The 16346-nt window shown below is 31.6% G+C and overlaps 1 protein-coding gene across 1 annotated transcript; it reads right to left on the bottom strand.

Moving 5' to 3' along the window:
* On the bottom strand, window positions 1-1927 carry LOC113852470 (squamosa promoter-binding protein 1-like). Its single transcript, XM_027482751.1, has 2 exons — window positions 1533-1927; window positions 1-336 (listed from the first exon to the last, which is right to left on the bottom strand). Exons 1-2 carry the CDS (start codon window positions 1853-1855, stop codon window positions 228-230), a joined length of 432 nt encoding a protein of 143 aa, XP_027338552.1. The 5' UTR covers window positions 1856-1927; the 3' UTR covers window positions 1-227.
* Window positions 1928-16346: the final 14419 nt, after the last annotated feature.

Below are 16346 nucleotides of genomic sequence, written 5' to 3'. Positions count from 1 at the left end.
AATCTTAGCATACATTATATGTAGGGGAAAAAATTGACAGAAGAGAGAGAGCTTCCTCAGAGGCCAATAACATCATTTTGGAAATGAAGGATTCATGGAAGATTTTATTTTAATCATTTGCACCTGCTTGCCTTGCCTTGCTCGCCTAATGAAAAAAAAAGGCCTTTTTTTTTTTTGCTATTATTGTAATATTATGCTTGCCTTAGTGTTCATTCTTGTCCAACTTGTCAAAGTCCATGATATTCAGAGGAATTTTTGCGACGCCTCTCATTATGTCCAGCCAAACGTTTTCTACAACTCCTTTTTGAGTCATCAAATTCTGATAGCTCATGAAACCTGGAAAAAGAATTATCCAAACCAAAGTTAAATCCTGGGAAATATTTTAGACAATAAATTTACTTCCTACACTATATATATGTTTCTTGATTGGTTTAGTTTGTGCGACGAAAGGTTCCAAGGAACAAGCTGATTTGATTTATACAATGAACATGTTTAAATCTACCACCTGAAGAGAAAGAATTGAAGTGTTAGACATAAAACCATTGTTCATAGTAGCTTGAAATTTCAAAAGAGTTAGTTCTTGACTGGTATAGTTTAAGATTATTTTTCTAAAAAATTAAAATATATCATGTGTTGATGAGTGTGTATTACCCTAAACCATATGCATCAAAATTGTTGATAATTGGATGGTCTGAAATCATCCTGATTTGCCATCTTCATGGAGGATCTTCCAACTTCATGGATTAAAATGAGAAAACTTTTTATTTTGTCAACTTCATGGATTAATCATGGTTCTAACATTAAGTGATCACTGAAGTGGAAAAACTATTCATGCTTGGCGTATTAGTAAATGCCATTCAGAATGACTCTATGCTATATAACCTTGAAGGTTGATCACTGTCCCTGTCTTAGCACAAGTAATTGGTCATGTACGAATATATTGTACCTTTGGGCAAAATGTTAGGGGGTGGGGGTGTTAAAAGAATTCAATCGGAGCACATTACATCAATAGTTTTGTAATGGGTACTCAAGAGTAGTTGTTTAGATACAATATGCACATTAACGCATAATCAAGGAAGTGTTAAGAATCCTGTACCCAAGAATTGTCCCCCCCCCCCCCCCCCCATTTGAGAATTAGAACTCTTTTTTAAACAAAAGAAATATACTTAGTCACAACGAGTAATAGTATAGTTTAACTCCAGCTAGCTAATTGTGTTAGGTAGGAGTTAAAATCTAAAAATTAATAAAAGGAACAATTTTTCAAACAAACGCAAACTTAGACACACAACATCTCATATATACTTGAGACTTCAATCAAGCACACCTTAAGAGTTCTTTCACTAGGGCTGATTGGAGAGAGCCAAGCATATATACAACACAATTCTAATCCATCAAACCTCATCCTTTAGTCATTCCACACAAAGGACTAAACTTCAAATAAAAAAAATGCAAATATTACAATAGTTAGATTCACAAAAGAAAAGAACCATTTAATTAATTACTTAAAAATAAATTAGGGTTTCTCAACCTACCTGCTACATTGTTGGCAAAACCTTTGATGCTGCTCTGCAATGAGTACGGCAGGAGCCTTGGCATGGTACTCACAGACCTTGTGGCGCTTATGGTAGGACTTAGCATCACTTAGATCAGCATTACAACCATCTACTTGACAAGAAGGTGGCACTGAGCCTCCAGCTTTGGACCCTCTCTTGCTTTGGAGATCACTCACTACCCTCTTCTTCCTACCATCCTCTCCATAACCCATCTCACTTACCTCTTCCTCTTCCTCTTCTTCATACTCATCTTCTTCCTTGTACTTCATGCTCCTCTTTCCCACACTCCAGCTTTCATCCATAAGTTCAGGCAAATTTTGGAGAGAAACAGAAATCAACGATCTAGAAGAAGGTTATGGAGAAGTCAAGGAAAGACCACAACACCTTGATATAAATAGAAAAACCAAAAGAATAAATATAATTAGAGAATGGGTGTCGACAACATGGAGTCTTCATTTATTGGTTGCCAAGTTAAGGGACCATTCATTACGTAGAATCTCTTTTTATTTTTGAGGATTTTGTATTTTTAAAAGAATTGTGTTTTATTTTGGAAATTAGGATTTCTGAGAATCTCATAAATATATCTTGCATGCTAAAAATGTGTTTATAAATATAATAAAACTTTCTTATCTCTTTAGGATATTTTAGATTCTTGCTCATCTCATTTTTTTTATTTTAGTTTCTTAAAAATATATTTTCTATAAACATGCAAATTTAACATCTCTAAATTATTTTTTAAAATTTTCAAACAATTTTGCTTAATTGTTCATAATAATGAACCAATTTTTATTTTTTTAATCATAATTTTATACATTTTTTAATCACATTTAATAGTCTTTTATTTTATTTTCTCTTCAAGATATATGCACTCTTAAGGTTGTGAAAAAAAAAATCTCTGTCCCTTATTTCTTTCTTTCTTTATTTTCTCGATAATGAAAGGTCGCAACTAGGTAGCCAACATAAATGTACAATAAAAGAAGACCTAGCGAAGACTGCTCCAGCCCTTCATTTATTCTCGCTCTTCTTCGATTTTTGTTTCGCAATAATTTTATATAAATAATTTTAATGATGGATACTTCTAATATTTTTAATCTTCTTTTATAAATTCTTCTAACTCCTAATTTTTAAAAAAATAATAAATACGAATATTTTTTTAAATTAATACACCCTTTTATAAAATAATATTAAATAAATATAACAAAGCTCTTTTACTAAGAGCTTATAGCTGGAGGGTGGATTAGACTGATTCTTTCTAATTTGGTAAAAACACGTTTCCATATTTAGTGGCCCTCATCAATCCGAGCATTGGTTCTTTGATTTCCTTTCTTGGCAGCTTGCAATTTTTATTACCGTCAAACATCCAAGAAAACAGAGAGAGAGAGAGAGAGAGGAATTCTTAATTTAATCAAGTTATAAGTTGTTCGTGAAGTTTAAAAATGTTTTTGTTTCTAATTTAAAAAATATATATAAATTAAGATATATGATTAATACATTATTCACATTAAAATCATTATTTTTTTCTAACATGACTCGCTACTATTTATATATTTATGATAAATATACAAAGTATTTAAGAATTAACTACACATAAGAATCTAATAATTAATAATTTAAATTTCCAAATAAATAAACAATTTTTAAGCAATTATAAGAAATGAAAAAATAATTCATACGTAGTAGTTTATTATTATTAGGGGTTGAAAACCCTGTAAGTTTCCTTTTATGGCGGCTCTTGCCGTCAAGGTCAAGGAGGATTTTATTTTTTTATCTTTTTTTATTTATAAATGGCTTCCACTATAGTATCCAATCACGTTTTCTTTTGTTGGTACGAATCATCCAGTCACAATCAAGACATAAAACCCAACACGAAAATATAAAGATTAAAAAAAAAAATACTGATATCAATGCATGGTTTAAGTTTCTTGTCGTCTGCGTGGACAAAAAATTTTCTGTCATCTAGCTCCAAAGCAATGGTAATTATTAGAAGCCAACAGAAGCCTGTGCTCAAATTTTTGAAGAAAGAAAGTGGAGCCCCTGTCTCTGAGTTTTCTCTCTCTTTCTCTTTCAATTTCAAGTCCAACAATAGATTATATATGATATTAATTTTTTGCCCTATTTTTCCATTTGTTTTTTTACAGTAAAAAAAATAGAAGAATGATAAAAAATATTAAAAATATTTTTTTACAGTAAAAAGAATATAGTATAAAAAATTTGAAAATGGAAGAAAAAGATTGTTGTAGATTAACATGAGAGTGTTGAGATGATAGTCCTTTTCATGAAGGGGTGGTGGTGTGGGGGTCGATTCGTTGGTGAAACAAAGCGTGCATCTGCATTATTGAAAGGAAAGGAGAAGATACGGTGAATTGATTTAACAAGTTTTGGCCTATATGGCTACGTACGAATACCCACTATTGCATGGTGTTGGATCTTTTGGTTTTTGGCCCTCTTGCTTAATTTGTTCCCAATTTGCATTTTGGTGCAGAGCCAACTGCAGTGGCCAGCTAGATCCATACTCACCTGGGTTACCGTCCTTATTGCTTCCATTATCATCTCCCATAGCTTGGACCACTCTTATCGTTTATTATATTGGTCCCCATTTGTACGAGGGTAACATTTTTGTATGTGAATTCTCTTTCCTTTCTTTAATTTGTAGAATATTCAATGCCAATGTTATTACGTGTTGTTTGAATTTTCAAAGTGCACATAGCTAGTGGAGTTAACTACCGATTCCAACATAAGATTCTTTACCTATATACTCTAGTGGCATATTGAACTTGCGCCTTATATATATATAAGCAGTAGAAGAATATTTTCAGTTGTGTTGGGTTAGGCCCTCTAAAGTATTTTTGGTCTGCTCTACTGGCACAAAATTTTGTACACACGCTGTTTCAAATGCTAGCTAGCTAGGTTTACCTCGATTCGAAAGTACGTTAAACATTTTATTTTTTAGTACATAAATCTTTTTTTAGTACCAAAATATAATTTTGAGGACTAAGTTTCGTATTACTTTGAGCATTACTCCCCCAAAATACATATTTTTCTGTCTAATTTATATTCTTGTTATCTTTGATCAAAGTATTCCACAAGAACAAACTTATATATTCGATAGTTAATTACCATATTTAAAATTATTTCAACATAATTGTTACTTATAAATGATCCGATATCTCCGAATCTAAACTTATTTGTCGATTATTTTATTATTGTTGTATTAAAAAATTATAGCTCGTTATACCAACTCTTTGTTTTTAACGATATAAATAATAGTTTGTGAGTTGTAGTATTAATGACACACTCAAAGTGAAAGTGAAAGACAAAGATTGGAATATTCTCCCCAAACTAACTACTGGCATGCTGAGAGTCAAAGCACGAGATTGGAGATATTAGTTTATTACGATAACATTTAAACGATGTATAATTAAGTGGTATGGGGATAAAATAAGGTGAGGGTACTGACGGATATAGCTAGAAATTAAATAATCATTCAAGATTAATCAATGTGAACTAATTGTGAAAGAAAATGAATATTGAAATATCAAAATGCTAAAAATATTTCTAGGTAAAATAGATATGGATCCATTACAATGTGGGTCCCTAGCTCTAAATACGAAGATTAGCTGGAACAAAATTATTGTAGTTTAATCAATACTTTTGAAGTTGAATCCTGACAGAAGTTTGCTTTTCTGCATGTTTGGCTCAAGCTTGAATCACAAAAAAAAAAAAAAAGTTGCAATGTGAGATTGATGAGAAACCAATTACAAGGTTAGAAGCAATGGTTTAAGACTGAATTACAATAATTTTAGAGGAGATTTACTGCATATAAACAGATGATACATTAAATTAGTCCTCAAAAGTATAAATATTAATTAGTTCAGTCTTTAAATTATAAAATATTATATTATTATTATCTAAATCTTTTATAAAACGATCATTTTAATTTCTAAACTTTTAAAAGATAATCATTTTAAACCTTAAAAATTATAGTTACAAATTCAGAATCATATTTTAATAATTTCAGAGATTTAATTGATGGTAAGTAATAATTGAAAAGTAATAAAATAGATTTTTAAATTGAGTTACTAGAATATTGTCTTATATAAATTGTTTCTAATTATTGAGAATATTACGATTTAATTGTTTGAAATAAAATAGTGCGTAATAAAATAAAATAAAATAATGAAAGATATAAACTAAAAAGTTTAATTAAAAGATAAAAAATATAGTACAATTTTTTATAAAAAAACTATTCAAGATGAAATTAGAATATATAATTTTATCTTTACACTATTTTATATTTATTTTTAATTTAACTTTAATTCGGGTTTCCTTATGATTGTCAATCATCACTTATATTATAACTACTAATACTTAATAATCATGTAATACTAATATTCTTTTTCTTAAACTATCACTATCACCCCAAATGATCATATAAGGTAGAAAAAGAGAAAAAATATAAAAATCCTATGAGTTTGTTAAGTCAATAATCAATTAAAAGAAAAAAGATAAGTTTGGTCTACTTAATTTTTTTTAATTACATTTTACCATATAGGTCTATTAACTACATGTAATACAATTACTTATAATGTTATCAATTATGCAATGTTAAGAGTGACCAATTCTCAACATACAAATATACACTCACTAGCAAAAATAATCATTAGAAGTAACTGCAATTGTCATTAAACATAAAAATCACATGAAATATGCAAAGGGTCTATCATAGCCTTGACATGGATTTAGTTATTCATAATGAAATATGAAGAGAAAAAATAGTAAAGAAATCTACATTCATTCAAAAAGAAAACACAAACTAAAGGAATCACAAAAGAAAATAGATGAAGAAAATTCTTATTCTGAAAAAACGCTCTCGATCATTAGCTCAAACTTTAAAAGGTAGCATTCATTTTCACTGATAATCTCCACTTTAAAAGCCAACTAAGAAAAGGTTGTTCAAGTTGCAAACCCTAACTGTCCTTAAATAGGATTTTTTCACCCTTAAAAATCTCTTAATTAGTTACATCAGAAAAGGAGCATGGTCATGCATGCCCATAAGCACAACTGTGCATAGTCATGAAGCACTTCCAGGTTAGCTGTTAAGTAAGGTCATGCTTCCTAGGAAGTGTGACCCTACTTTCAATATATTTTTGTCTCTGCTTGTGATCAAAATACTTTTGTAATTCGCTAGTAATTCATTTATGTTAAACGGCAACAATTAATAAATAAATTATGTAAAATTTTCACAATATCGTCTCACAGATATTATTTCTAGTTAAAAGACACTTTTACACCTCTTTATGTTCACTTTTAGTTTAACTTCAATTCCTATTTTCTTATTATTATAAATCACTCATAGTATAAATACTAATATTTAATAGTCATGTACTATTAATATTTTTTTTTCTAAACTATCAACCCCAATAGTTATGCAAGGTAGAAAGAGAGAGAAAATATAGAGATAATGTAAGTTTGTTAATTTAATAATCAATTGAAAAAGAAAAATTAAGTTTGGTCCACTTAATTTTTTATCTTGTTTTATCATATCGATCAATTAATTACATGTAGTACGATCGCCTATAATTTAATTAATTATGCAATGTTAAAAGTGAACAATTCCTAACATATAAATATTCACACACTAAAATAAAAATCAATCATTAAAAGAAATCGCAATTGTCATTAAACATAAAGATCACAAAAAAAAAATGCAAAGCATCCACCATATCCCTACCTATGGTTTAGCTACTTATAATGAAATAGGAAGAGAAAATAATAGTAAAGAAATACACTTTCATTAAAAAAAACACAAATTAAAAGAATCTCAAAAGAAAATATATAAAGAGAGCTCTTATTCCTAAAAGGTGCTATCAATCACTTTCTTAGACTCCAAAAGAGTATCTTTTATTTTCACCAATGATCTCCACTCTGAAACGGCTCCAAAAGTCATAAATGTCAGCTAAGAAAAAGTTATTCAAGTAACAGGCCCTAACTATCTTTAAATAGTAAAATCTCTGAATTAGTTATATTAGGAGAGAAGTATGGTCATGCATGTAACACCTCATCTAAAAGTCACTACCTGTACAAGCAAGGTATTATGACAGGGGATCTAAGTGGAGATAGCCAACCTTCATATATATAACTCTATATAGCATGACCTTTTGATTTAAAGACATGGACCCACGTTATTGAGTCACGGTAAAATCTTCCATCTTGTTAATATCAAGGTAGTCTCATTTCTATAGTACATTCCCACAATAAAATTACAAACATCTTCACTCATTCATGAATTCTCCGCTCTGCATGGAGAGCAACTCAAATAAACATTTTCTTTCTTTCAATTTTTCATCCAATAATGTACCTCAATATAGGGCAACTCGTGATTGAAAGGAACAATGTACACATGAAATATCATCATATAGGTGAGAAATGATGGAGCATATGCCTATTATATATATATATATATATATATATATATATGGTTCAACATGTTCATCAATTAAATACCTCCCAAAATACACCCTTTAACATTAAGTTTATCAAAATAAAACAATAAGCCCCTAAAGTGAAATCCTACAAGCAGTGACATATCCATGACTACATAAAATCATAAGCCTCTAAGGGAAGAGAGTCTTCACTAGGGTCTAACTCTATTACATCTAAGGAAAATGGGTCTTCTCTGAATAAAGAGCGTGGAGCATCATTATTGCTATCTAACCATCCAAATAGGGGAGGAGGTGAGCGTGAGACTGGTGGTGGTGAAGAAGGGTGGCTAAAGGAAGGTCTAGCTTCGTCTACAGGTGGTGAGAGAACTCTCAAAGGAGGGCAAGGTGCGAGTCGAATGGATGACTCAATGACTTTCACACCTTTCCAAACAGGTTCAGGAGTAGTGTCAATTCCTAGGTCAAAAAGGGGTTCAATGGTCATGGGGCCTTGCCCTTATCAAGATTTATAGAAGGCTCAGAGGTTGGTGAATGAACTAGCGGTATAGTAAGAGGGGCAGAATAGGGAATCAAAGAAAATGATTCATTTTTAGGTGCTGGTGCAAAAATATTGGCATACATGTAATCACTCTAGCAAGCATTCCACCCAATTTTAGTAATGGGGCCTAGGGTCAAGTGAACCATCCTCAAAAAATATATCTTTGATTTTGAGGGTCGTGAGTCCATGTCTCGCTGCAACTTTCCTCCATCCAGACTGTCACTTGATGGGGTTCCATCTGAATTACATACATAATGCAAGGGAAAAAAAAAAGAAACACAATAAGGACAAAACAAACAAAAAGGGTGAGTCCTATCATGGAAAAAAAAACACAACTTGCAATCATATTCATCACAAATAAAATAGTCAAGTTTAACCTATAATTTTTCATGCAAAATCAATCACAGAATCCAACCTAATTGGTACAGTGGAGTTATACACATGTTAATCGCATGGATAGATGCAATGCATGTCCTTCCTAAGCCTATACTCCCTCAAAAATTTCTCGTCCCTCCAGTCGAGATGGTCGGAGGACTCTATTTCTTACTGCACAGCGCTATTTCATTTTCAGTCCCCTTGCTAGCAGGGTGGTGTTCAAGAATGGGCCAACATCAGGATTAGTAAGGGTTCCTATGGCGACGTGGCCCAACAAAGTTGAGCTACTCCCCGCCCTTTTGGCCATCCCCTCCCTTGATTACCCCCAAAGTTCTGCATGAACCTAAACACATACATCCCACAATGTGCTAGCTATAATCTCGACTCTCCTTTTTCATCCTCCAAATGATTTATGTAAATGCTCAAAAATGTATATGCACGTTCAATTCAATCCTGGGCACATCCATTTCAACATAACCAATTAAAGCCAAACAAAGCAAAACAATAGGATAACACTAATACATAATTCACAGTTTATTCCCTATGTTATCCTCTTTTTTAAGTCCTTGGCGAGGTTAGATGAACATCCATGTACATGCAACTGTCTCATTTCAATTAGTAATTTATTTTCCCTAGTTATTAAGTTGTATTACTAATACTTAATGAGATATATTGTACTAGAAACACGATTTTTCCTTTTGAGTTTGCCTTCTAATTTTTATCAGGTAGGGGCATGATTTACATCTTCTTTGATGGTACTTGGAATTTAAATGTCCCTAAGGGAAATGTAAGGTCAGGACCTGTGTAGGCCTTATTTCTTTATTGACTAGTTTTTGCTTAACAGTTCAAAATTTCTGTCCTAATGATTTTAACCATTCCAGGAATCCTCATTTTAATAAGTTATCATGTGTTTAGCTAATGACATATATTGAATTGTTTATATACACTTCCTACTAAGTATCCATAAGGATTATACTAAACTAAAGAAAACCAGCACCCAAAACTCGGGTGCATCCATAAAATAGTCCATAATTTGCATTAAAAGAAAAAAATACACAGAGTACATTCAGCTTCTCCCCTTTTACAAAATTTTTAGTATAGAAATCATCCAATTCAAATGATCATATTGTGCAGACTTGTAACAACAAAATTCAGACTTTCAACAATATATTAAAACGTATAAAGTAGAAATATGAGATTTAGCTACTAAAGTCCACTAGGCATTTTCATCGGTACGCATATCCTCAACTAATGTGCAGTCTCCGATCTTCCATTCGACAATGTTAATGGAGTTTATACATACATATACATTAGGTTCAACCATAGGGACATGACAGAATGATTTTAAATTTTGCAAATAATACAAAATTCAACTCTAATAGTATAACAAGACATTTTTCAATACTTCAAAATAGAATGTCACAATCTCAAAAAGAGAGGGAGTGATATACATAACACTTACATCAATTCGTGAAACATCCACGGATAATATGTCTGTGATACTGGTGAAATTCTCTCCTATACATATCATATTTTAATTTATCTAGGTACTATAGTACATTCAAAGATCGAATTAACTTATTTAGAAAATGTACAAAACATGGTTCAAACTTAATCTCTCTGATATTCGAAGTGTTACTGTGACACCCAGGCACTAGGTGAGGGCGAGGAGTGATCGCCGGTGCAATGTGGCACGGACAAGGAGCGGCTACCTGGCAGGCTTCCGGCGATAAGGGCACATAAATGAATCGAACTTACACTAGAATGAGAGGGATCCAGAGGTTGTGTAGGTATGGGACTATACAGTTGAGGATAGCTTAAAGGAATTGATTAGGACTACCTATACCAACAAAATGCATTTACTTTTCGATGGCCTATCACTTAAGAACTCCAAAGTTAAGGCTTATCTTAGAGCAATTATGGGATGGGTGACCTTCTGGGAAGTTCCCGAGAAGTGTGTAAGTGAGAACAAAGCACGCTGAAAAGTCTCGTGTTGGTTTGTGGAGACAGTCGTCAGTCCCAAATAAGTTGTCGGACTGTTACAGTTACAACACTATTTTTTTTCTAGTCAAAGCACACACATGCAATTCATCCAAATTAAGTAGAAAATGAAGAAAATATTTAATTTTTAGTAACAGAAATTTAGATGTTGTGGTTACAGTCTACCTATTGATCTCATATTAAATTACAAAAAAAAATATTCCTAATTTGCATCTCAAAGTTTGATCAAGTATCATTTCACAAGGTATTCTTCCCTCATAATGTCTAGAACAGTGATGACATATATTTGAAAATCAATAAACATTATTTTTTTATACATTCTCACATATGTTTTATAGACTGCACAATATATGCAAATAAAATATGTAAATAATCTCAAAAACTTTCTTATTAACAACAACATATCCAGAACACATCATAATTAAATATAGGTTAGATATTTCAAGACTCACACATGTTACCAGTTAGCAATCTCTGTCATTTGACAGCATGTAGAAATTAAAAGTATGCAAGACAAAGAAAATGACACATGCATGACCATTTTAATACATATTTCTCGACATGCAACACTTTAACATGCATTTTCATGAAGATCTTATTTGAGAACATTGAAAATTTGAATGAAACATTGTACATGCAATCAACTAAACACATTCAAAAAGATTTACATCAAAATACAAACGATATCTCCACAAGAACAACAATCAAACACCTTAGGACTCTCTCTTACCTCTTCGTGGCTAAAACAGCAAAAGAAGAAATACAAAGAATCTACCTTTTGAGAGTTTATTCCCAATAGCAGATCGTAGTAGCTGAGAAAGAATAGAGTGTGGTGAATACAAACAGAAAAGATGTGGTACAAATGGAAAGAAAATGCTTAAATCTCTTTGTTTTTCCTTGAGTTGTTCTCTCTAAGTAGCGTTTCCTCAAAGAAGGATGATGGAACTAAGGTTGAAACTCCTTTCTCACTCTCTCTATATGGTAGCAATGAGTAATAAGCAAATGTGGCCTTTTTGAGTTACTTGGCAACGTTTTAGTTCCCCCCCTAAGGTGAATTTTCATTGTTTAAGAGTCTTTTCTCACACAGCCATCCAATCCCTCATTAAGTCTTATTATATTCTCTCTTTCCACCCACTATGAAGATGGCTCAAGGGATTTTTAAATTTTACACACTAAATCTTAATGCTCCTCGCTGTGACTAGTCTATTATGTGTTACAAGACACATGATTACAAGGAATTGGTGCAACATAATTAATACTAGAGTGGCAGATTAAAAGAGAGGGAGCATTGTAAAGGGTTCAACTAAGAGTTATAGAGAAATTTGAATGGTTGCTACACCTACATGTTCACATTTAAAACTCTACACCTTCTCTGAGGGAGAATAATATAGGAAATGAGAGAAAACATGAATGAAGGTTTTATTGAGACATACAGTGGAATTTTAAGTGAGAAATCATGTGCATGAAAGAATAAATACATTCAGTGCAGTCCAAAAAGGTGAAAAGTTTCACGTGTGCTTAACACATACATAGAGAGGGAGCGGTTATATGAGGTGTCACATAAATATAAGGGGTCAGCATAAATAAACATTAAGTTTGAAGTTTCCCACGAGCTGTTTGCCTTGATGGCTTCAATTAGTGGGGTGCAAAATCATAAATTCCCACCCTATTAGAATGCACACACAAATAAACGTAGTCAATTTGGGTAGTTATAAATAGTGGTTCAGAATTACAATTAATGAGGCATGCAAATGGGGTTATAGGTGTTAGGACCAAGGCGCATAAGGAATGGGAAGGGATAAGTCAAACGTCGCTCATAAGGGTTGAATCATACAAAAATTAAATATTGATGTACCATTTTTATTGTAAGGGTATTCTAGAGGTTCAATACTGCACAAAAAAAAATTAGAGTAAATAAAAGAGAAAATAAATCCTTGTCTCTCAACCCCATTACGACTGCTATCAAAAGAAGTTTTACAGGATTCTCAAAATAATATTTACACGTATTATAGAACATCAAAAGCAAATAAAAAGGAAATAAAATAAGGTCTTAGAAGTGCAGCTCATCAAAACAAATACTTATGGTCGTGCTTCCGACGAAGTGTGCCCTTAATTTCCATCAATTTTCTTCCATTTGTGAGTAAAATACTTATGTAATTCGTTGGTGATCAATTCATGCTAAACTAAATCAATTAATAAATAAATTAGTATAAAATCATTATCCAATAAGTGTTACACGTTTAAAAATAAGTAATAAAAACACTCAAAATATAGACTTATCAAGTATTTATAATTTTATGATTTAATTTAATATATAATAATCACATAGAAACTATTGTAATTTTGTAAAGCAGTGTTATTGGTTTGAGAATCTTGTACTGTGTGTCTTCTTTTTTGGCTTATTAACTACACTTGGAAGACAAGGGGAAGAGTTATCAAGTATATTTGAGAGATAAGAAAGTATAATGGCACCCACGCTTATATAAGGGGAAGAATTTCTCAAGATCATAGAAAATTAGATTCAAACACAATTGCATAATGTATCAAGTCAATGGTAGAGTCGAACCCTTCCTTTAGGAAAAAATTTATAATTAATGATATTCAATTTCAGTATGGATACTCGACAACATATTGGAAAGTATGGATAGGAAAGTAAAATGCAATTGAAAAAGTTTTTGAAGCAATAGAGTGTAGCAACGTGTGACATTGTTTGAGGATCTATTGTTTAGTTAGATGTTGCACAGGCTACTGTCATGATAAGCTTGTTCCCAATATTCAAATATTAAATTTACTGTTCTACAATTTTGGTTCCTGTTTTAGAGCATTTAAACATTATAAACCCCTTGTGCAATTTAATGAGACACATTTATATGGCAAATATAAGGAAATTCTATTAGTGATCGTTGCACAAGATGGTAATCAAAAATATATTGTCAATTGTTTTTGTTATTTTTTAGGATGAGACTACATATGCTTGACTTTTTCTACTTCTTTTTTTTTTTTTAATTTATGCCAATACATTATGACCCAAGATAACGTTCGCATCATTTCTAATTGGTACAGGTCAATTAATGCAGCAATAAGAAATAATGAACAAAAAAAACTTCAAGAGCATTTTATATATATTGTATTAGGCACATTATGGCCAAATTTTTGCGAAGATTCAAGGCTCCTTACTTACATAAACTTGTTGTCTGCATGGATAATTCACAAAACATCTATATTTTAAATTTAACAAATATGTGTATATTGTATGCTTTTAAAAATACTTATACAAATGATTGTGTTTTGCTGATTATTTAAGAATTGAGCATGAATTTAATATTTATTACAAGCGAATACAGAAATGTTGTGAGGTATATGCAAACTAGCTTAATGAAATTTTACGAAAGAAATGAGTTCTAGCATATAACAGAGGCCATAGGTCGAGTCACATGACCACAAATCTTGTTGAGTGCATTAATTCAGTGTTAAAAAATGCTTGCAATCTTCCAATCATGACACTTATGAGAATAACTTACTTTCAAATGGCTCAGTTATTTGCACATAAAGGGAGTGAAACATGTATGAAAAAATGATTAACATATTTTCTTTGAATTTGTAACAACTCAACTTCAACCAAACGAGGAAGGCACCAAAAACCTATATGTTACTCAATTTGATAGACAAAGTGAGGCTTTCCATATTCAAGATTTGTCTAATAAGCAAAAATATAGAGTTCATCTGAGACAAAAGTATTATGATTGTAGTGATATGTAGATCGATAAATATTTGTGTCGTCACATTATTATTGTTTATTGCAGTCAAAACATTAATTATTGTGTTTATATTAATGATGTCTATACAATCAATAAGTATGCAAAGAATGCGTTTGGAGTGATCAGGAACAAAAGCACATAGTGGCATTATAGAGGCCTAAGACTTTGTTATAATCCTGCCTTAAAGTGTACAATAAAAGGTCATCTTAAATTAATTTGTTTCTTTAATAAAATAAATATACGTGAAATGAGAAGATCATGACAGTGCAGTCTTTACCAAGTCAAAAATCATAGTTGAAGGCAATGTTCTCATGTTCTAAGACCTAGTTCCTAGTGTTTAGTTGTCATGATGTGGTCATCCTATTATATGTTATTGTTATTAGTTATTAATGTGCTTGTCTTAATTTGATGTTGTTATTTTTAGTACGTTTGTCTTTATCCAAAAGGCAATTGTTGTTTTTAATTTCTAATGTGGTTGTTTTAAATTATTAATGTACTTTAAATGTTATGTTATCATCCCATTATATGTTTCATCTTTAATAATACCATGACAAAATTTTACAAAAAGACATAAATTACAACTTACAACTTGAAAAAAAATAACACATATAATGAAGTAAGCAAATAAACAGACAAATTACAATAACAAAACAGATGTAAATCTTAAAACAATAATAACACATAAATTACAACTCACATATCTGCCTTTTATAGTAAAAATTGCATAGGTTTCCGACTCAATGGTGCTAATGGTGATTTTTTTGAGCAACATAAAGATTCCTTCACTTGACTTACTACACTAAAGTATTAGAGTACTTTTCTCAGTTAAAAATTGTCAATGATAACTTTTAAGAGCTACAAGTCACATTAATAAAAGTTCAGCTCACTACATTTTTCTTGTTCCTTAGTGTCAGAGGTAACTTTTTAAAATTCCATCACATGTCAATCAAACTTCATGTTATGTCAATAAAATTTTAAAGGCTTAATTATGTTTTTTAAAATATTTTTATTAGGAAGTAGTTCCTAAAAAGTTAAAAATTTAGAATTTAGTTCCTGCCATTAACTCCTTCTCTGTTAAGTGTTGAGCTGGCTAACGGAGAGCCAGCTAGCACTCCACATGACATCATGTAGTTTGTCATGTCATTTATTTATTATTTATTTTTTATTTAAAATTAATATTTACAAATAAATCATTAACATGTTTTTAATGTTTACAAAAAAAACTCTCTTCTCTTTCCCTTTCTCCTTACTCTATCCGTTGTATACCCTTCCCCCTCCTCTTCCCCTTCTCCCAATCCTCATTCCCCTCGTTCTCCCTTTCCCCTACTTCCATCCTCATTCTAGTACTCTTCCCTTTACACCATTCTAACTCACACCCTCCTCCCAACTCTATTCATATACATTCTTTTTTACCCCACTCCTTCCTCTCTCCTTTACACTACCCCAACTTCATTAATGCACATTCCTTCCACTATCATCCCCTCTTCCATCCTTATTTTCGTACCCTCTCCAAACTCTCAACCTCTCTTCCAACCCCCTTTACCCCAATAATTGCCAATTGCAGAATAATTTGTAGGCAACAAAGAGGCGTGAATATGGGAGCGATTGGGGTTTGCTAACAGAAAGGGTGTGGGTAGTGGAAGAGATGTGCATGTTGGAGTTGGGGTGGGTAATGGAGAAG

The sequence above is a fragment of the Abrus precatorius genome, unplaced genomic scaffold, assembly GCF_003935025.1.
Source record: "Abrus precatorius isolate BTA unplaced genomic scaffold, Abrus_2018 Scaffold10, whole genome shotgun sequence".
NCBI classification, from domain to species: domain Eukaryota; kingdom Viridiplantae; phylum Streptophyta; class Magnoliopsida; order Fabales; family Fabaceae; genus Abrus; species Abrus precatorius.
Note: the sequence above shows the minus strand (reverse complement) of the source record. Positions and strands in the feature narration are given on the sequence as shown.